The 22,761-nt window shown below is 44.4% G+C and overlaps 1 protein-coding gene across 2 annotated transcripts in view; it reads left to right on the top strand.

Annotated features, from left to right (window-relative positions):
* Window positions 1-9,196: 9,196 nt before the first annotated feature.
* NEBL (nebulette) overlaps window positions 9,197-22,761 on the top strand; it is a gene marked incomplete at its 5' end in the record, with an annotated part of 331,363 nt that continues 317,798 nt past the window's right edge. For both annotated transcript variants that reach the window (XM_082854898.1, XM_082854897.1), the window contains 2 exons: window positions 9,197-9,265; window positions 10,515-10,609. In XM_082854898.1, the coding sequence (XP_082711024.1) occupies window positions 9,197-9,265; window positions 10,515-10,609 (164 nt within the window). The remainder of the gene's footprint in view (window positions 9,266-10,514; window positions 10,610-22,761) is intronic.

Genomic DNA, 22,761 nt, shown 5'->3' with positions numbered 1-22,761 from the left:
AAACCAGGAGAATGTGGAGTTCCAGAATCCAGGCAAAGATGGTGTTTCAGGGAGAGAGTAGCCATAATGCCACATTCTTCGGAGACACTCAATAAGACAAGGAATGGTAATGCATCATTGGATTTGTTGATATAAAACTCACTGGTGGGCTTCCCTGGTGGCGCAGTGGTAGAGAATCCGCCTGCCAATGCAGGGGACACGGGTTCGAGCCCTGGTCTGGGAGGATCCCACATGCCGCAGAACAACTAGGCCCGTGAGCCACAACTACTGAGCCTGCGCGTCTGGAGCCTGTGCTCTGCAACAAGAGAGGCCGCGATAGTGAGAGGCCTGTGCACCGCGATGAAGAGTGACCCCCACTTGCTGCAACTAGAGAAAGCCCTCGCACAGAAATGAAGACCCAACACAGCCATAAATAAATAAATAAATAAAATTTAAAACTCAAAAAAAAAGAACAACAAAGTTCTACTGTATAGCACATGGAACTATATTCTGTGATAAATCATAATGGGAAAGTATATTAAAAAAGAATGTATATGTATTGAATATTAGTGAATGACTACTGTACAGGAGAAATTAACACAGCATTTAAATCAACTATACTTTAATAAACAAAAAAAGGACACTGTAAGTTTGTTTCTGAAGCTTATCTCAGTAATCTCTTTGGATGAAGATCAGGTGCCCCATGACCTGCAACCAGGTAATTATGTATACTGGAAAAGACATCATTTAAAGGACTATCTCCAGCCTAGATGGAGGGACCCTTATCAGTTACTCTTAACTAGCTCATACACAGTGAAACTTAAGGGAATTGACTCTTGAATTAATTTTCATTTACAAAGGGCCCCTGCACTGGTCTGGGCTATAGAGAGGACTGATGACCTCAAAATCACCATTAGACAACGCTCAAATAGAGGAGAAACTACCAGACCAGGATGAGAAGATGACATCTGAAGTAGACAGCTGACCCAAGATGCTGGACCAAGACTTTATACCCATTACTTTGATAATTCCTCACACCTTTGCTTATGAACCAAATATATTTCTTTCTTGGGCACAATCTTATGCAGAGTTTAAAATTAATCCAGTTGTTGGGTTTGTGTTCAGTTATCTGTATCCAGTACTTGTGGGTTACCTTGGTGGATTTCTTCACCCCGAGGCTCTTATTGGATGGCCCTTAGGAAATTTATTCTAGAAGAAAGAAATTATAGTTCTGTTCAGGCCACTGTTGGTATTACTAGGTGGGATCCCCTCACCTGGTCAATTAATAATACCTGCTCTGACCCTGGCCATAAATATGAACTTTCTTTTGGGGTCACTCAAGCTCATTCTGTTGGGAACGATTAAACCATACTAAGGATAGCCAGCCTAGGAACACTAGGAAATTGGGCTGGGTGCCTTATGAGCAAGGCCAATATATAATTTCCCTTAAAGATAAGGACTGGTACAGAACAGACTAAGTCAGATGACCTAGGAATACACTGAGCTGCACCTAATGGAAGTTCTTGGCTTAAATTCTTACTCATGACCTTACTAACACTGCTGGATATACTGTCTGTATTTTGTCTGTTTTACAAAATTGTTGCTTTTTGCATTACCAAATGTGTGACTGAGCCTTTGATAAAATGATGGCCAGGCGACTTGAGCCAGTTGACCAGATATTTAGTTCTATATGAGATCAATGACTGTAATAGTGTAACTTTAGAGATCGGAAGAAGCAACAAGAGGGAATTTTTTTTCCTGGACCATAACAGACTAGTAAGACAGGTGGTCCAGAGACTTTTGGCTGCTGTTAACAGGGCCTAGTTCAGTGAGAGCACATTGAGTGGCCCATCAATGAAATCCTCGCCTGACCTAGGAGTGAGCATTCCAGCACCATAGGATGAAATGGTCATGAAATGCCTTCCAAGCCAGGGTCGAATTTAAGACCATGAGGGTGCCTTGCCAAATAAAAATTGTTACTTGCCATCTGCCTCTACAAGGATTAGGTCAGTAGCCACTGCAGTTGCTGACCTTCAACACACCCTGAAAGGAGTTCAGGGCGGAGATCAGGAATGAGGCCCTCTGTGCTCAGGGAAAAGCTGGCAGAACAGGTCTTCAGATAGTTAGATATTTTCAGAAGATTTTATGAGCCCCAATTCTTGCATCTTCTCATATATATAAAAACACTAAAATCTTTAACAGAGACATCTGCTCCTTGTGACTAGCAGCTAGCCTCTGCCAAAATGCGTGCTTGACTGCACATACCCCCATCACTAAAGTCATATACAATACTGACCTCTTCGGAGCAGTTCTTCAGAGCTATCTTAGAGGCTGTTTCCTGGGCTATAGTCCTCATTGTTGCACCAAATAAAACTTAACTCACAACTCTCACATTGTGCATGTTTTTCAGTCGACAAAGGAATTAAAAAAAACACTTTTTTTTCCTATCACTATTTTTATTGGGCCAGAAGAACATTTGTGTTGATCTAATTTGCAATTAATTATTTCACTGGCAGAAAGCAACCTTTTAATTTTATTTTATTGAGCTATAATTGACCTATTAGTTTCAGGTGTATAGCATAATGATTCGACATTTGTATATATTGTGAAATGTTCAACACAATAAGACTAGTTAACATTTGGCACCGTACATAGTTACAAAATTTTTTTTTGTAAAAAAAAAATTTGTGATGAGATCTATTAAGATCTACTCTCTTAGAAACTTTTAAATGTGCAATACAGCATTATTAACTACAGTCAAAATGCTGTACATTACATCCTCATGACTTATTTATTTTATAAATGGAAGTTTGTACCTTCTGACTACCTTCACCCATTTTGCTCATCTCCTGAGAACTTGATCTAGTTCTTAATTGACTATAAGTCATGCTGAGGTAATATATTAGTTATCTCGGGCTGCCATAACAAAATACCATACAGGTATTACAAAAATACCATACCATACACCATAAGTGGGTGGGTTAAACAATAGAAATTAATTTTCTCACAGTTCATGGAGTCCTTCCATGACTTGTATGATGATAAGACTTCTTAGAAGGTTGTTATAGAACCATCCAGGGTGGATATGATAAATTGCTAAGCTAAGGCAGTGGCAGTGAGGATGGTAACAGATCCATAAACTCTTCTGGAGATAAAGTTGACAGGATTGGGTACCTGGACAGGGTTGCTTAGGAAGAGAGGAAGGGATTTGGGCTGATTTTTAGGGTTCTGGCTGGGAAGATGAAGATGTTACTCATCGAGTTACTCTAAGGAGGAGGAGAGGAAGATGGAGAGAAATATGCTGACTTTTTGAGAAACCCAGAATATTTCTACTTATGTGAGAAATTAAATGGAGAAGTGAGGCAATTATCTGAAGACTTCCAGTAAAATAAGTCTTTTAATTAGGATGGGGGAGAGAGAATGAAGGCATGTTGTGCTCTTAACTACTTTGCTTTAGGATCTTTCCGTTGGAGACAACAATGATGGAGCATCACAGCCATCTTGACTTCCAGCTGCTGCTTTTAGCAGTCCTGGAACTCAGTGTGGTCCTAAAGACAGAACAGAATTCACACATAGAGGGTATATTCGTTTCTTATTGCTGTAGTAACAACATAAATTTAGTGGCTAAAAGCAACATAAATTTAGTGGCTAAAAACAACATAAATTTACTGTCCGACGGTTATGAAGGTCAGAAGTCCTAAAATCAACATGTCGACAGGGCTGTGTTCCTTCTGGGGGAGAGAATCTGCTTCCTTGCCTTTTCCAGCTTCTATAGGCTACCTACATTCTTTGCCTTGTGGTCGCTTCCTCTGTCTTCCAGGCCAGCAGGATCTTCAAATCTCTCTCTGTCTGACATCTGCTTCCATTGTCACATCTGCTGTTCTGACTCAGACCTACCTGCCTCCCTCTTGTGAAGATGCTTGTGATTACATTGGCCCACTGGGATAATCTAGGATTATCTCTCCATCTTAAGATCCTTACCTCAATCACATCCGCAAAGTTCCTTTTGCCATGTAAGGTGATGTATTCACAGGTTCTGAGTACTAGGATGTGGACGTTGTCTTCGGAGGGCCTTTGTTTTGCCTACCACAGAGGGTCTGTCTTGTCCTTCATCTGGGGGAGGCTCAGTTCCGTGAGGACCAGAACAAGATGTTGCTGCTCCCCCAGCTTTTCTTTTCCCTCTTTCCAGATCTTAAAATGTTTTGTGGCAAACTTACAATTATGAGTTGATATCTACAAATGTTTTTGTTAAATTGGAGATTTGGTGGACCTTATCTTGAAGAGATGTGTCATCTATCAAAAAATAATTCCACAATATATGTAAGTCAAGTCATTATGTGGTACACCCTAAACTGTCTGTCAATTATTATCTCTCAATAATACTGGAAAAAAAGAGAAAAAAATCATCATTATTTGAAGTTTGTTGCTATGCTATGTTAGGAGGGGATATTAAAGTGATATAAAAATTTCAGCATGAGTGTAAAAGCATAATAATACCACCCCTGAAATAGGAACGAATAGGCTAATTACCCTAAACCCCTCATTTTAGGGGTGCTTATATTCTTGGGGGAGTGGCACTAGCCGGTTCCTACTCCTGGTGAGAAGCGTAGTGTGCACTTCCTTCAGATAGCATTTTCTGACTTCCCAGCTGAATTACAAGTTCCTCCTCTGTTCTGCCACAGTGTCTGGGGGCAGGGTTTTACTATAGAGCATTTATCACATTGCATTGTAATTCATTGCTTCCTTATCTGTCCCACTAGATTTTATTATCAGCAGAGATCATGCCTTATTCTCTGTTGCATCCCCTTGTACCTAACATCTTGCCTACCAATACTTTTGTATTGAATGGATGAATGAAAATTAATAATTGTTTCTATAACAGCTTCTGAATCTTAAATTTCCATTAATGTTTTTATTTTACATTTCTCATTGACTTGTGGTGGTTCTGTAAGGGTAAATGAGGTAATTTCTCTAAAGTAAGTGCATGAGATCTTTGGAAAGATGTGTCATTAGGCTAAGGCTCATATATAGTTATCAAATGAAATTGTGAGCTAAAATTTATCATTTTCTTTTAGTTTCACCTACCAAAGTGTTGGCTTGGAAAAGTTGCCTCTATGGTGAATTTGAGCCAGCTGGAAAAATGTACACAATTTTACACAATGTCTGACAAATACAGGGCACATAATAAAACTTTGTGTAATGAGAGAATGAATCATTTATTAATTAGTAATGAGACAGATGCTTTACTACACTTCTAACATGTATTATAGAAAAAAAAAATAGCCCATACTGAATCTTGTATGGAAATCCATTTGTTTCTTTTTGGTGTGATGAAGTGGAAAGCATTTCTCTTCAGTTCCTATTATTGGTGTATCAGCCGGCTTTCGCCCCAGTAATGAACAACCCTACCCACCCCCAAATTTCAGTGGCTCACAGAAACAATTATTTCTTACTCCCAGAGCTGTGGCTCTGCTGGGCATGACTGGGCTTACTGAATTCATTTTGGCTCTACTGTCTAGACAGGTCTTTAAATTCCTGGACAAAAGTCAAAGAAGCAGCCACTCCCTGGGATATGCTCTTCTTACAGCCAGGTGCCAAGGCTCAAAGAGGTGGGAGAACAGAGGCAAACCATGCAAATGTTGTAAAGCTTCTGCTCTAAGTCATGACCTCTGGAATTCCATTGGCTAAGGGAAGTCACATGACCAAGCTCAGAGTTACTGCAGTGGGGAAATATACTCTGCTTACAGGAAGTGTTGCCAGGCTGGAAAGGAACAAAAAATGGTGAACCAATAATACAATCCACCACACTCTGCATCCTCTGTTTGTCAAAGCCACTATTTGGCCTTTTGTAATATTAATTACTCTTTAAGGATTTTAATTTGAAGTTCCTTTTATGTAGCTTAAATAATAAGGGTAATTATAGGGACTTCAATAGGTTCTATGTAAATAGGTCTCAGAGGTAAAAGTAAATAGATTTTGGAATTTTAACTAAAGAAACATTTTAATTTTTTAAGTATTATAAATGTTTTCATAAGGGTCATGATGGTAAGTTTTTTCTTTATATCTGTGGATGTCCAAGCCAGTAGAAAAGGATTTAATTAGAGATATTGGGGTATAGTAACCATAAGGACCGATTTCTTGACTAATCACGTGAAAAAGACATGAAAGGGGCAAAAGGTCTCCCCAGTGGATAATTAAATCATTCATCTGCTTGAAAGAGGAAGGCTGGACCAGATGACAGGTTTCTGCCAATTTTCTGTTTATAGTTCTTTGAATTTTGAAATAAAGAGGCCTTTAAAGATGGATGGTATTAAAACTCTTCTTACATCAGTAAAGTGGCACTAAGAAACTTAGAAGCTGGCTTAATGCAGAAAATAAAATTAGCAAGAAAAACATAGATGAGAGGAAAATATAACTTGAGTATTCACTGTTTATTTTTGAGAGAATAAAACACCATAGTTAATTCCAATTTTAATACATTTGTCTTATACTTTCTTTCAAAAAACATTTGATAAGTAGGTACTATGTGTCGGGCATTGTGATAGGTGCTGGTTGGCTAGGAAGTTATATAATTCCTAGTTAAAATATCTGATAAATCAGCTATAAATGTCCCATATCACCATCATGCCTCCTTAGAACTTTTTGCTTACCGTTTAAAAAGGACAATAGGAGTTTTAGCCTATCTTTTATGATCTACACTTATGAAGATCTAAGTGCTAAAAAAAAATTACTGTCTTCCAGGTGATCACATACTTTTTCCTCAGCCATTTATTTATTTAAATAAATATTCAATGTAGGTCCTTCCCCTTCCCCAGTTTTACTGAGGTATAATTGACAAATAAAATTGTAAGCTATTTAAAGTGTACAATGTAATGATTTGATGTACATATATATTGTGAAAGGAGCCCCCCTATGGAGTTAACACATCCACCACTGCTCATATTTTCCCTTTTTTTGAATGAGAACATGTAAGTTCTCTCTTAGCAAATTCCAGTTATACAACACCATGTTAACTATAGTCACCATGTTATATATAAGATCCTCAGACCTTATTCATCTTATAACTGAATGTCTGTACCCATTTACCAACCTCTCCCTATTTCACTGCACAGCCCCTGGCAACCACTTTTTACTCTATGTTCCACTTTTCCCCTTTAAGATTCCACGTGTAAGTGACATCATGCAGTATTTGCCTGGCTTGTTTCACTTAGCATAAAATCCTCCACTTTCACCCATGGTCTTAAGCATTTCTAATTAGCTCTTGGGGTGTTTTTAAACAACTGATCATCTCTGACAGCAAATTATTGTTTTATTTGCTTTTGTGGTGGGCTTGTGAGCCAGGCAAAGAGTGGTTCAAAGGCTGCTGCACTGGTGGATGGATCTCTTTTAAGAAATGATCTCTTTGGAAAAGTCAAACAGCACAGCCTCATGATGAATGTTATTTCATCAGTGCAGCCTGCCTGAGGAGCTCAGAAATCAGTAGTTTTCTTTTTTCATGAAAGGCTGCAGCTATGATTTTTTAAAAAAACGACTAATATTTGTTACAGTAGTGCTCTGTGGCATTACTGAGTCTTAATCTGTGTGCTAGCAACGGAATGTGTTTGCTTATTTGTTACAACCGGCCAATGATAATCCTCGCTGACACTTCCGCAGCGTTTACCAAGAGCCAGGCCGGTTGAAACACTTCAGAACTGCTGACTCATATAATCCTCACACTAGGAGAGCAGGAGCTGTTTTGTAGCGCTATGTTATCCCCATTTTGCAGATGTGAAAATTGAGGCATAGAGAGGCTATGCACGAAGTATGTCATGTGCACAAAGTCACATGACAGTAAGGGCAGGGTTGGGCTTTGAACCTACGCCGCGTAGCTCCATTTTGCTGCTTTTACAAAGCAAGTCCAGTAACCTTATTAAAACCAAAACCCGATTCCTACTCCGTTTGGTATCCTCCCCTCAGCCTTCAGCCTAACCTTCCGGTTAGGACCATGAGTTTGTAATTGCTTCCCTTCATGGAGGTGAAGAACTTTTCCTAGACCCTGTGGTGTTTAATTGCAAAAATTTACAGTGTTTACACACACACACACAGAGCAAAACGAATGATGACCGTTTAGTTAATCAGGAAGGGCTTGATTCGGGCCTAAAATGACCAGTCGTTCTCCAAGAACAGATACAAAAAGTGCAGTGGTGAGGAGCCAGTGAGAAACGTCTCTTCCCATCCAGGGTCCGAGCACTTCGCGCAGGCACACGGGGAACGCTTTCTCTGGGAGGAGGCCCGTGGGAGCGGCGCGGCACAGCCGGGGGCGCCGCGGGTACGTGAGTCTCCGGGTTCCCCGCGTGTCTCCAGGCTCCCAGGCCCCAGCGCTTCGCTGCGCGCGCCCGGACCAGCCTCCGCCCGGGGACGGGGCGCTGCGCAGGCGTTGGTGCGCCGCTGCCTGCGACCCGGGGTCCGGGAGGAGGAGGGAGGGCGCACCCCTGCCCCGCGCTCCCCGCGCGACCTTTGGGTACCAGGAATGTCAGTCTGCCTGGGAGGGGGGCTGCACCGGCCGGCGCAGGAGACAGGAGAAAGGGCGGCAGTGAGGGCGCGGGTTTGAGCCCTTCCAGACCCGCGTCCTCTCACCCCCACCGCTTCCTCCCTCCGCCGCCGCCGCCCACCTGGCCGCCCCCGCTGCGGCAGCGGCGCGAGGCTCGCTTCCAGGCCTCCGGGTCGCAGCCCGCGCGGTCTGCGGAGCTTTCCTTGTGTCTGTTTGCCCTCCCCCTTCCCCCGCTTCGCCCGCCCTCCCCGGGGCCCAACGTGCTCGTTCCCTGTCACTTCGGTCGGGGCGCGCCGGTGGGTTTGGCCTGCGCCGCGGCGGCGAGGCGGGGGAGCGAGTGAGCGCGAGGGGCGGGAGCGAGTGCCAGTGTGAGTCACCGGTACCTGGAGCGCGAGCGACGCAGAGAGAGCGACGCGGAGCCCGAGCCGGAGCCGAGCCCGAGAGCGCCGCCGTCCCCCGGCGCCAGGCCCCGCCGCGAACCCACCCGCTCCCCCGCCGCCTCCCCGCGCGCCGCGCGGCCCGCTCGCCCCGGGCCCCGCGCCGACGCCAGACCCCGGCGCCCGGCCCGCGCCGCCCTCCCGCCTGCCCGGAGGCGGTGCGGGGCTCGCCGGGGGATGTCACAGCGGCTCCTCGGAGCCCCCAGCCGTCGTCGCTTCCGCTCAGCCGCCGCCCCCGGGAACCGCGACAATGAACCCCCAGTGCGCCCGCTGCGGGAAAGTCGTGTATCCCACGGAGAAAGTCAACTGCCTGGATAAGGTGAGCGAGGAGGCGCCGGGCTGCACCTGCTCGGAGAAGTTTTGGCATCTGGGATGGAAAGAGAAGAGTGGGTCTGTGCGTGTGTGTGCGCGTCTGTGTGTCTTGGCCCCGGGTGAGGGCACGCGAAGCAAGACGCCCGCAGGCGGGCCAGAGAGCACGCTTGGCGATCGTGATGTTGGAACCGGGAGAGGCTTTTGTCGGGGTGCGGGCGGCGGCAGAGCGGCTGCGGAGGGCGCCTGGAGGTGCGCGGCCCGGGCTGGGCCCCCAGGGGCAGTTCGGCCAACCGCTCGCCTCCCACCTCCGCTGCGACCCCTCACTGCCCCGCACGCCCACCTCAGGGATCCGCCCGGATCGCCACCTCACCCCCGCCCCAGCGCCTCGCGTGAGGGCGGCGAGGTGGAGAGGCGGATAGTAATTAACATGTCGTGGGGCGGCCGATGCCGCATTGCTAAGAATAAGCCCCGCCGGAGAGCCCGGGCTGAGCGCGGCGAGCCAGACCCACTGGGGGCTAATCCACCCGCTTGGGGAATTCCAGAGGAAGTGGCTCTAGACCGGCCCCTGCAGCCCTGCTTCCCTGCCCTTCCCGGGCGTGGATGGAGTTGAGCAGCCTGGGAGACAGACCCTGGCGCTAGCCTGAGCTACTGACAGTTGAACCCAGCCGGAGGCGGTCGCTGTGAAATTTGCGTGTGGTCATACAAATGCCCCATAAGAGCACGCCCTCATCCCTATAGCCATCCCAGACAGAGTCCGCCTTTCCCGCAATTTAGTGGAAGCTGGACAGGGATGGGGGGGCCGGGGGTACTTAACATAGTGCGCCTCCGGCCACCTCGGGTTGCCTGACTTCCGGTGAGCACATGTTTATCGAGATGTTACAGTGTTGTTTAGGCACTTTGAACTGGATTCGGTTTCCTTTTGAGGCCACTTCACAGGCTCCATTTCTCCATTAACCAAGCGCAGAATTCCTCTTTGGCTGCTCATAGAAGTGTAATATGGGTAGAGCCCGCGACATTTCTTTCTTCTGAGTCTGTACGTTATGGTGGGAGAGTCATTTAAAACTCCGTTTTAATAACTGTCTTCTTTGTTTACTTAACTGAAAGTCAGCAAACATCCACTGGTACCTACAGTCATTTTGTTGTAGTATTTTCAGATACGGGGACTTGTGATGCACTAAAAAAAAAATGTCTTCTTTCTGTACCCATCCTGGAAAGAACTGGCATTGTACTTTAATTTTAAATATTTATTTTTTCAGTATTGGCATAAAGGATGTTTCCATTGTGAAGTCTGCAAGATGGCTCTGAACATGAACAACTACAAAGGCTATGAAAAGAAGCCCTATTGTAATGCGTAAGTATTGTCAACATAGTGTGCCAGGTGTGGCACAGCAGCAGAATATGGAAGTGAGTGGATCTGCCTGTTCTGAAGAATTGACTTGCTGTGTCACCCAGGTGTGGCAGTGGCCAATTACCTGTTTATGCCACATACTTTGGGGCCATGTAGTTTGTTGAAGTTCATTGCATTTATGTCTTTCTAATGTGCAGGGTGATTTGTATGTGTCTTCAACCAGAAGGTTGGTTCTTGAGGTTCACAGTGTTGCAGACTTAGGGACATTTGTTAGAAGCTGCAGAACTTACACACTGAGAACACCTGGGCTCTGAAATGCATGTCAGATAGATTGGCATTTTATTCATATGTCAGTTTCCATTTTTATCATATGTTGCCATACTGCATTTTCTGCCCGAACCTCGTTGCTTAGAGAAAGGAGCCTCGCTCCTTTGGCTTTAGCTGAGACCGCTCCAGAGCTGCTGGAGCTTAATAAAGGGAATCAAAGAATTGAGACCTGGGTACTTCCAGCTGGTTAGTAGTAGATCTCTTGGTGGGGATTAAAGAAGGTAAGTTTTCTTTAGTAGGCTTTTCCATTGGCATGCTTCCAGCCTATAATACTAGCGATTAGGTAGCATTTATGCGGTGCTTACCATGTGCCAGGCCCTATTCTAAGCACTGTATGCATTACTGACTCATTTAATCATTACAGACCCTGTGACTTTGAGGAGTACTATTATTTTCCCCACTTGTCAGATGAAGAAATTGAGGCATTGAGAGGATAAGCCTCGGTAAGGGGCTCAGATCACTCCTAGAGCCTGCAAACTGTAAACATTGTTCGGTGCTTCCAAATGGCTACCTTGCCGCCCTCGGCATGTGTTTCTCCACTCTTTGAGCATCCCTCCACCCAGATTATTTTCAGCGGTGGGCTCTTGGCACTGACTGCTGAGCCGCCTTCTTCCTGGTTCCCTTGTGGGGGCTTCTCCAGCCTGGAGGCGGCAGAGGATCCCTCGCCTTCTGGCTGGAGCATTGCCAGAGATTCATTCTCCCTGGAGTTTTGGAAACAGGTTTATTCAGGTCTCCTGGAGATGGAGGGCCCATGGTTAATTCATGCTTCACTCATGGGAGTGAGTTTTCATAGACGGTGAATTTTTGGTAAATGAATGTAATGCGCTCATACCTCTCTGATGAATAACCTAAAAAAAAAATATCTCTTTGTATTTCTTTCGGTCCTAGCTTAGTGCTTACAAATACACCAGAAACTTTTCAAGAAATCAGAAAATGGTGGCATTGAACAGAATTCATGATTTGGATAAGTGAAGTCCACAGGTAGCCCCAAACCATTGATGTTTTCAGCTCTCCTGTATCATGCCTCTTACTAGAATAACATGAAGCAATAAGTGAGATCCCAGTGTCGTGGTCGTCTGCTCCTCTTAAAGAGAGGTGTAGTGAGCTGGTTAAAGATCAAAGGCAGGTAGCTGTCCCTAGAAGGGACAGGGCCCTGACAACCCATAAACAGGATGGTGGTTCTTCGGTTAAAGGGAAGTGAACCATTCTTCCCGTAACTCTTCTAGCCTGTGGCCTGATTCCATCAGGCTTCATGGGCCACATCAGGATTCTTTATAGCTTCACAGCCTGAAGTTTAACTGGGTTTTACCAGTGCCTTTGGGTGGTTCTGGAGGCATTGGGAGGGGAAGAGGAAAGACAGGAAGAGGAAAGACAGGAAAAAGAAAAGGAGAAGACAGCAACAAATATATATGTATATGTGTATACGTATGCATAATGTGTTTATGTGTATGTATATATACACACACACATAAACGTATATGTATATATATACACACACACACAAGACACACACATATAGATAAAGCATTGAATGAGGGAGAAAAAGAGATGATAAAAATAAAAGGACAGAAAAAAGAAGTGTAACTGAAGTGGAGTCTTTGATTGCATCAGGCCACTTGAAAGTTCAATGCTTACTGCTGAGTTTCAGTTCACTCCAGTTAAAAAAGAATATCAGATTCTGCAGCAAGTCATGGACGGCTGGTTGGCCCTCTGACTTCGTAGTGAACTAGTGCCCAGAACTGTTGAGATTTGGACCCCAAAACAAAAAAACCTCTGTTTGTAGATGAGAAACATCCTGCTATGTTGTTTCATAGGTCTGAGTCTTATTTTTTAATACTTTCGTTATATCTAAAGGGAATGCTTACAAGTTTTCTCTCTAAAATTTCTTATATAATTCTAGTGCTTTGTTATTAGGTTTAAGTAGAGTTTTGGGAGTAGCATCTCAGATTCTTTTTGCTGAATGTTGAACCTGGTAGTCCACTTTATGGAGCAGAGAGACAAGGTAAGACAGAAATCCATCTTTAGTGGGTGAATGAGTAGAATCGATGGTTTAAATGTTTGATTTAGCTTTACGTTCATGTCACAGCTTGATATGCTGTCTCCCAGAAAACGAGCCTAGCAAAGTTGCAGGTTCTGTCTGCTGTAAAGGTTCCATGCTGGAAGGCCCCTATTCTCCACCCTTAGTTTTCCAAGGGCACAGGCGGGCATGTAAATTCACTGGTCAGCATGGATTACCCTTTGGGGATCCTGATGCCTCTGCTCTAAATCAGGTGGTGTGTGTCAATCAGCTGTTCCCTGTGATCTTGGCCAGAAGGGCTGCCATAATTTCTCTGGGCCAGTGGTGGAAAATTGATTCTCTGAAGTATACTGCGACTGAAAAATGAAACATTCTGTGTCCATATAAGGTAATATTTTATCTGCCCCTAGTTTGGCTCAGGAGTGAATACACATACATGCTTATTAAATGAAAACGACTATTCTTCCCCCACTGCAACTTTTTATTATGAAAATTTTCATATACAAAATGGTTAAAAGAATAATGCAATGAACGTCTGTATATCCTCCACTGAGATGTAACTCTTATTAACATTTTGCAGTATTTGCTTCATGTTTTTATCTAGTATATGTACAGATATATTTATTATTTTTGGACCATTTGTTAGTTTCAGGCATCAAGCTGGTTTCACGCATCAAGATATTTCATTCTTAAAAAGGACCTTATGCACGTACTAAGAATAAGGATTTTTTTTTTAAAGAATCACAGAGCCAATATCACACTTCAGAAAGTTAACAAAAATTTCACAATAACTTCTAAAATCTGGTCCATATTCACGTCTCCCTCATTGTCCTAAGGATGTCTTTTATAGCTTGTTTTAAAAAAAATCCAGGATCCAATTAAGGTTCATACTTTACATTCAGTTGTTACGAAAATGGCAACTTCTGACTATTGGAGATTCAATATCAGTTCTTTAATTTCTGCTGTCATTTCTGTTGTTTTACATGATCTCTTAGAGCTTTCAGGAAGAGTATTTAAGTAGCATTTCTTGTAAAAATAACATGTAATTAACTTAAGAAACTTTAAAATAAATATTAAAATATGGTGAAAATATCTGAAAGCACAAGCAGACATTTAGGATTGTTTTAAGAAAGCATAAAAGCTTTTTATTTTAATTGATACCCGGGGCATTTTTTTTTAATGGAATGAAGTAGTGAGTATTTTCTTCAGTCTAAATATGTTGCTTGTTTATATTCTTGTGTGTTTAGAGAAGAAACAAGTTTCCTGTTTGACTTCATGCAAAGGAGAACATATATAAAATATAATTTACCTAATATTTAAATTTTGATCTTTTGATAGAATGATCAAAGTATATAGTACACGCTAGATGTAAGATTAGGTATAATACACATTTAGTTCCTAATGCATCAGTGTACCCTACTAAAACATTTAAAAACAAACTGATCTACTTGAGGACATGCCATGTTTTCATAAGCCTTTACGTTTCATCAGCAGGCAGTGGATTCTTTTGCACGTTCAGGATTTTTTTCCCATCGTGGAACTTGCAAAGAAAAGAGGACTTGGCAATATTTTTATTGCTAAGAGGTGCTGGGAAAATAACACTAGCTGATTAGACAAAAAACGGCTCATATATTTGTATGTGAGTTGGTATGCCAAGTTAAACGATAAATGTATTGCTACCCAGCAAGCCCCACAAAGAATATAAACCCTAAAGGCCATTTGTCAAATAAATAATTTAACTTATTGTAGGTGTCACAGTTGCATTTATTATGTGTTTGTAGAAAATACATCAGTTCTTCAAGTATTCTGAGCAGTATCATCGCTTAGAAATAGCAGTGCCAATGACTGGCCAGTTAACGTACTGTCGCCAAACATCACGTTATTTTAAGTCAGGGGAAGGATCAGTTTATGATGCAGTCGCTTCGCGGAGCCTTGCCAGTAATTTCCCCAAATCGTCACTTTTGCAGAGATTTTTTTGGGGGGGGGCTGAACATTTGTCCTGACCTGCTCACGTTAAATATCCCTTGTATCTGTGTCAAATGTATCTTCAGTTAGGGGGCTGAAAGAACACAAGTGTCTGTGTTGTAAATACGTTTAGTTATCCTTCCAAAGACACTTCCTTCTCAACAGATAGTTTCGCTTAACGTAATTTTGGACCAGTTTAAAAATAAACCAGCAGGAGCCATGCTCCGTGTTTACTTTCGCTCTGCCTGTGTGAGCGTTCCGTTTTGTAAATATGTATGGACTATCTACAGCCTGGAAGATGCCGGGCAAGGTGCTCCTGGTATGAGCCATTCAGAACAGGCAGCTCTGTTCAGCCTGCCTGCCTTGAGGGGGATTGTCTAGGCCAGCCCCCCAGTAGCTCTCACTTACCATTTCTCTGTTGGTGACTCGCCACAAGTGCCTTTACTAAGGGGTACTCAGAGGACATGGAAGGAAATTAAATTTAAACCCAAGATATTTTCCACCTCATATTTCCCTTATCTCTGCTGAGGCCTCCCAAACCTGGTTCCATAACACTCCAAGGACTTGAGTTATCTCAAGGAGACTTAGGAAATTCTTGCTATTACGTTAGCTTTAATTACTTAAGAACTTTTCATGAAAGGCACAGTAGGGTGATTGGAGATTTGAAGCAAGACAGAACTGGATTCGAATCCTGGCTCCGTCACGGTCTACTGAACGAGTCTCTTGATCACTGAGCTTTGGCTTTTTCATCTGTAAAACGGGAATAGTAATGCTTAACCCGCAGGGCCGTGTGAGGATGAATGAGACAGGGCATGTCAAGGTTCCAGCCCAGTTTCTGGCACTTAACAGACCTTCAGGAAACTGTAGTGTTCTTATTTCTTTGGTGGTACTTTTTTGAGGAGTGAAGGAAGAAAAGGAGGGTAGAAGGCAGAAGAAGAAGTTCCTCAGTATCCAGGAATGATTGGTTTCAGGACCGTCCCTCGGATACCAAAATCCAAGGCTGCTCAAGTCCACGGTCGGCCCACTCCGCATCTGTGGTTCCGCACCCTCGGATTCAAGCAGCCAGGCATCGGGTGGTACTGTAGTATTTATTGAAAAAAATCCGTGCATCACAGTTCAAACCCATGTTGTTCAAGGGTCAACTATATATCAAAGAAATGACAGTCATGCCTATTAAAAGGTTTATAGCAGTATTTTTCACACTATGGGTTGCCACCCATTCTAGGGTTGTATCTGGAACTTAAAGAAAAAGAGAGACAGAAAGAAGAGAGACAGTATCAGAATGGATTTGAGTAGTGGGAAGAGTATTGTTTTGGCAAATGTTCTTTTCCTAGTTATATGTGTAATGTGTGTACTGCATCATGATGTAAAACATATTTTTGCTGGAAGATATGGTCAAAAAAAGTTTGAGAAACACTAGCTTAGTTCCGTATTCTTTTTTTTTTTTTTGCGGTACGTGGGCCTCTCCCACTGCTGTGGCCTCTCCCGTGGCAGAGCACAGGCTCCGGATGCGCAGGCTCAGCGGGCACGGCTCACAGGCCCAGCCGCCCTGCGGCATGTGGGATCCTCCCGGACCGGGGCACGAACCCGTGTCCCCTGCATCGGCAGGCGAACTCTCAACCACTGTGCCACCAGGGAAGTCCCAGTTCCGTATTCTTAACGCCCCACACATCACAGAGCATTGGAAGCTGCCAGCGTGTACAACGCTATGCTGAAAGTCCATGAATTCAGACAGCCACTGCTTTCACTCTCTCTGTTTGTGCCAGCCACACCCTAACCCACGCCAGCCGTCCCTCAGGACTCAGCTCAGCCCTCAGAGCCCTCACCATCCTATGAAGGAACAACGAGCCTACCTGTCTGCACCCTCTTCCAGTGTAGGGTGGCTCTGAGGGCATCTGTCTTGCTCACCCCATCTCCGCAGAGCCTGGCAGTCAGCGCTCAATAGAGATTAGCCATGTCAGGGAATGTGATGGTTATGCTGCAGCTCAGAGTGTGGTCCCTGCCTCCCCCCCCCCCGCCCCCCCAGTTCAGGATGTGGTCCAGCTGAGTTCCTTCTGAGGCTGGGCATCTAGAGGAGCTGGCTTGAGAATAGACCTTGCGGAGCCTGAATGGTGGTCTGGGGGCCGAGCTTCACCAGGTCTGAATACCAAGGGGTAAAGTCTTCCCACCAAAAGAGTAGGCACACCTTTGCCAATCCAGAGTGAATGTGGTGGGCTTCCCTGGTGGTGCAGTGTTTAAGAATCCGCTTGCCAATGCAGGAGACACAGGTTCGAGCCCTGGTCCGGGAAGATCCCACATGCTGTGGAGCAGCTAAGCCCGTGTGCCACAACTACTGAGCCTGCGCTCTAGAGCCCGCGATCCACAACTGCTGAGCCTGTGTGCCACAGCTACTGAAGCCCGCACGCCTAGAACCTGTGCTCCACAACAAGAGAAGCCACCACAATGGGAAGCCTGCGCGCTGCAACGAAGAGTAGCCCCCGCTCGCCGCAACTAGAGAAAGCCTGTGTGCAGCAACAAAGACCCAACACAGCCAATAAATAAATAAATAAATACAAACAAAGTGAACGTGGTGGAATTTCCTTTCACTGCTTACAGGCTTGGTTTCAAAATATGATACCTTTGTAAAAGATTCTTTATGGTTGCTCGTTTAGTTTCTTTTGAGTTTAATTATAATCTGTAAAATGGGATAATTTCTACCTAAGAGGAACTTTATAGAAATGAAAAGGGGGAAATATTAGTAAGCCTCAGCACATCAAATGACACCTATTAGTACCCAAATGTTAGTCCCCTCCCTTATTTATAATAAATTGAAACCTGTTGTCTCATATCTCCCCCTTAAAGAGAGGAGAAAATGTTACAGTCAACCGTTTCTATGGGATGATATTGTGATACGTAGGGTTTCTAGTTTGCGTCAGTTATAATCTGCCTTATCTGACTTCTTGGTTTACGTACTGCCTAGAAAAAATTAGACCTTTTGCACACAGATCTGATGTGGGAGGATGACAGTTGTTTTTTGTTTTTTTGAAACTGGATGATTGAAAGTGAGGGAAGGAGACACTTTATTTGAACCAAATAAAAAGGTTCCAGTGTATATGCAAAATGATCTGATTCTCAGCTACCTAATTGAACCATTGATGACATCGAATGAATTTTAGTATCCTTTGACATTGTAGAAGACCGTATTTACAAATCATGTCCTGAGTTCCGCCACATTTGAAAATGTTTCCGTCTCTTTATGATGGTCTGTCTGTTACAGAGTGATGTCAGATTAGAAAACATTTGGAGATGAAGCACAGCAGTATCTCCTAAATTATGGTGAGATGCAAGGTTAATGCAAGATACAGATGTGTGTGCTTAAAAGGGTATTGATTATGTGTCAGGGGCGTGTGTAAGAGTGCATTTTGGTATGTCTTCTTTAAACATTTTCAGATGCGTGCTTTAAAGGATGAGTGGTTCCTGGGAATGTCAGGAGTGAGAGAAGCAGACATACCCACACACGACACCCTTGTCCTCCAGAGCTTCAGGACCCCCTCAAAGCTCCGTCTCCAGAGGAACGGGAAGTCGAATTTCTTTTCTTTTCCTTTCTGTTTCGTTCTCCTCTAGTCAGCATTGTTAGGAAGAGCTAGGCTTTTTGCAGTGTGGGAAGTGGGAGCTAGAATGATATTTATGAGCTAAGTGCCCAGAACATTTTGAGGACTTGGTAGAAGGATGATTATTGATTCTAAAGTTCTGCTAATGAATCAAACGGTTCCACAGCCTCTCTCGTCAAACCTAGACGTAGGGCACGGACAGAACCAGAAAACAGGAAATTGTGGGAAGGACCAGGTTTGAATGGCAAGGATTGTTTATTCCAGCACTGGAAGCCCAGCGTTAATTTTATCTGTGGTCAGCTGTGTGTTTTTCTCAGTGGAGTCCTTGAGGGGGTCACGTTGTGTTCAGCTTCTGTTTACTTTTCTACACTCTGTCGACTCATTCCCATCAAATCCTAGGAGGAACTAGAAGAAAACTTAGTTCTATGTGTGTACTTTTGAATAGCCTCAGACCTATTTGTAGACCGGTGGCCTGGTATACTTCTGCTTCAGCTCGGCAGTCTAAAAAGTCATTTAGACAGAAATCCTTGATGGGCTCCTCTGATGCTCGTTATCAGTCCAGAGCAGGCGCCGGTCAACCACACAGAGAGCACGGAGGCGTGGAATGGCTATGTGCAGCCTAGGGCCAGAGATGTGAGATGTGGAGTTCAATGGTTGCCCGCCAACAGTGAATTCCGTCTTGAAATCTGACTTCATTATCTGTTGTTGCATCAAGAGTGTGAACTCCACCAAATTCAGGCAACGCACGGGAGCATCAAGAATAGTGCGGCACATATACACAATGGAATATTACTCAGCCAATAAAAAGAAACGAAACTGAGTTATTTGTAGTGAGGTGGATGGACCTAGAGACCGTCATATAGAGTGAAGTAAGTCAGAAAGAGAAAAATAAATACTATATGCTAACACATGTATATGGAATCTAAAAAAAAAGAAAGGTTCTGAAGAACCTGGGGCAGGACAGGAATAAAGATGCAAACGTAGAGAATGGACTTGAGGATACGGGGAGGGGGAAGGGTAAGCTGGGACAAAGTGAGAGTGGCATGGACTTATATACACTACCAAATATAAAATAGCTAGCTAGTGGGAAGCAGCTGCATAGCACAGGGAGCTCAGCTCAGTGCTTTGTGACCACCTAGAGCGGTGGGATAGGGAGGGTGGGAGGGAGACGCAAGAGGGAGGAGATATGGGGATATATGTTTATGTATAGCTGATTCACTTTGTTGTAAAGCAGAAACTAACACACCATTGTAAAGCAATTATACTCTAATAAAGGTGTTAAAAAAAGGAACGGTGCAGTAAACGCACACATCAGTACAGAAAGACATATAAACAGATGTATGTGTATTCATTTATTTTCTTTAGTTTTTTGGCTGCATCGGGTCTTCGTTGCAGCATGTGGGATCTTTCATTGCATTGTGGGCTCGTCATTGCAGCGTGCAGAATTCTCTGTCGTGGTGGCGTGCGGGTTTTCTCTCTCTAGGTGTGGCACATGGGCTCCAGGGCGCGTGGGCTCTGTAGTTCGCGGCATGCGGGCTCTAGTTGAGGTGGGTGAGCTCGGTAGTTGTGGCACTCGGGCTTCGTTGCCCAGCGGCATGTGGGATCTTAGTTCCCCGACCAGAGATCGAACCCGTGTCCCCTGCATTGGAAGGTGGATTCTTTATCACTGGACCACCAGTGAGGTCCCCAGATGTATTTTTGACGGTCTGTTTGGATGCCTGCCCCATCTCCTCCTGGCTGCTCTTCCGACCATCCACCCAGAGCCCTGTGTATCTCCGTCATCTTCTAGACGTCCTTGTCCTCCTTCCCCATCCCCACGTGTTCATTCCCTCTGTCCTCACCCTGCTTCTGGCTCTCATCCTGTTTGCCCAGTGATCTGACCATCATCCCCTACCTGGTCTCCCTCTTCTAGTCTTTGTCTTTGTGAATGCTTTTCATGCCACTGCAGTTTGTCTTTTGAAACCACAGTTCTGGTCATATTATTCCCTTAGGCACACACCTCTGATGGCTCCCCACTGCCTACAGAAGAAAAAAATTGGGTTTCTGATAGATACTCAGGGCTTTTCATACTTTATCCACTTCCTTTCACCCTCCTCTCCAGCCACACTGGACTGCCAGCTCTGATGCCTTCATCAGGTTTCCTAACCGAAGTCTCAGTAGCCTCACCTGTAAAATGGATATCATAATAGACTCTGCCTCATAGGATTAAGGATTCATTGGAATGTCAAAATAATAACTTTAGCCACAGTAAGGAGGTAATAAAAGTTAGATAAGATATTCATTGTTATTAAACTTGACACAGTGACTTCACTCTTTCCTTACACTGTTCTTAAGCCATCCTATCCTCCTTTGTTTTAAAATTGCTTTCATCTTTAAGGCACACAGCCATGACAATCTTTGTGAAGCCGTTCTGAATCTCTCAGTCAATTACTGGACTCTTTCTCTGTGCGCCCATTGTAGTTTGTATATTTCAGTTATGTCACTTAATCAAAAAGCCTGCCTTGTACTAGAACTGTGTTTGTCTTCCCATTCAAGGTGGTTTCCTGCTGAGATTGGACCATGGAAGTTCTTCTTAGCCTGAGGTTGGAGCTGGGTTGAGGGTGGGGAAGTCAAGTCAGCTGAGCTTTGCTTCTAAAGGGATCATTTCTGGCTTGTGTTTCAGGAATTGAGAATGGGGGTTGCAGTGCTGCAGTGCAGTTCTGACACTAACCACACCATGAGGGAAGGGTGCAGTCCCCAACAAAACAGCCCTTGTTTCAGATACCGCTGCAAGTTCAGGTGTCCCCAGGACAACCACACTTCTGACCAACTAGCTACAGATTTGGGGAGGGGGTCCCACAACCCCTTCAGATTTGACAGTTTCCTAGAATGGCTCACAGAACTCAGGAAAGTCCTATACTTCAGATTATTGTTTTATCATACAGGACATAAGGCAGGACCAGTCAAGTGAGGAGACACGTAGGACCAAGTCTGGGAGGGTCCTGGACATGGAGCTTCCCTGCCCTCACCCTGTGGAATCAGGAGGGGTCTGTCTCTCTCCCTCCCAACACGTCCACGCAGTCACAAACCAGGAATCTCTGCCAAATCTGGAGCTTTGGTGTCCAGAGTTTTTAGTGGGGTTTCGTTGTGCAGGTGTGATGACTCTGAGATTATTCAGACTCCATCCCCTCTCCCCTCCCTAGAGGAGGTCCACTTACCTCACTGGACTCGAAGCTCCAACCCTCTAATCCCATGATTTCTGGAGTGGCCAGCCCTACCCTGAGCATCTTGTTAGCACAACTCAGTTATGGACCCTGGGGCTCATGAATATCAAAGGTATTTCCAGTTACTAGGGAAATTCCAACTATTTAGAGTATGTTGCAGGAACCGGGGACTAAAGCTAGTCAAATTCATGATTATACAACAGGCTTGCTTCTCACCGTCCTCTTCAGATGTCTTGTTTGCATCGTCGAGACAGCGCCTCCCTTTCGTATCATGAACCTTCCTATCCCATTATGACAAGAATGACCATCTAAACCCACCATGTCTATGTTGTCAATCAGTAGAAGTTGGGTGAGACATATAAATGGTTGACAGCCTGCACACAGGAGGTGGGTGGGAGGACCTATTTATGGAAGGATCCTTGATGTAACTCTCTAGATTGCTTTTTGTTTAAATAAGCAAGTCTCCCCTATCAGTGGATTACATTCTTGAGGGCAGGAACGGTCCCAATCACCTTTGTACACCTTGGCACCTACCATGTGCTTGGTGAGTGTCCCCCCCCATAGAGCCCACTGCCCAGCAGCTCTCTTGGGGGTGCAGCGAGCACCTGTGGCTGGCCGAGCTGTACAGCTCAGCCTCAGGCATCCCTCACTGAGAGAGCAGACTCAACAGGAAGGAACAGACTTTCTTTCTGTTCCTCCACTGGTGATCCCAGTGGAGCTGGCCATGCTTGGGCTGACAATACGCATGAACGGTAGCTACCACTTCCTCTGATGAGTGAAATACTGACATTTATAGCTAGATATGGGTCCCTGACATGCAGCCAAACAAAAGATGACAAGAGCAATGTTGTCTACGGAGGGCGTAGGTAAAATCACTTTGTTACAACTGTGTTTTCCGAAGTCTCAGGACAGATGCCTGTGTTTTAGGCATCAGGCCGTGTCGCCATTCACTTGCCTATCCATATATTTTTTTCCCGGAAATAAGTATGATTTATTTATTTCCTGAAACAAATGTAATCAGGGATTAATGCATTAATCCCTGAGAAATGAAAA

Source organism: Leucopleurus acutus (genome assembly GCF_964270905.1).
Source record: "Leucopleurus acutus genome assembly, chromosome: 1".
Taxonomy (NCBI): Eukaryota; Metazoa; Chordata; class Mammalia; order Artiodactyla; family Delphinidae; genus Leucopleurus; species Leucopleurus acutus.
The sequence above is the reverse complement of the archived record's forward strand: the minus strand, read 5'-3'. Positions and strand labels throughout refer to the sequence as shown.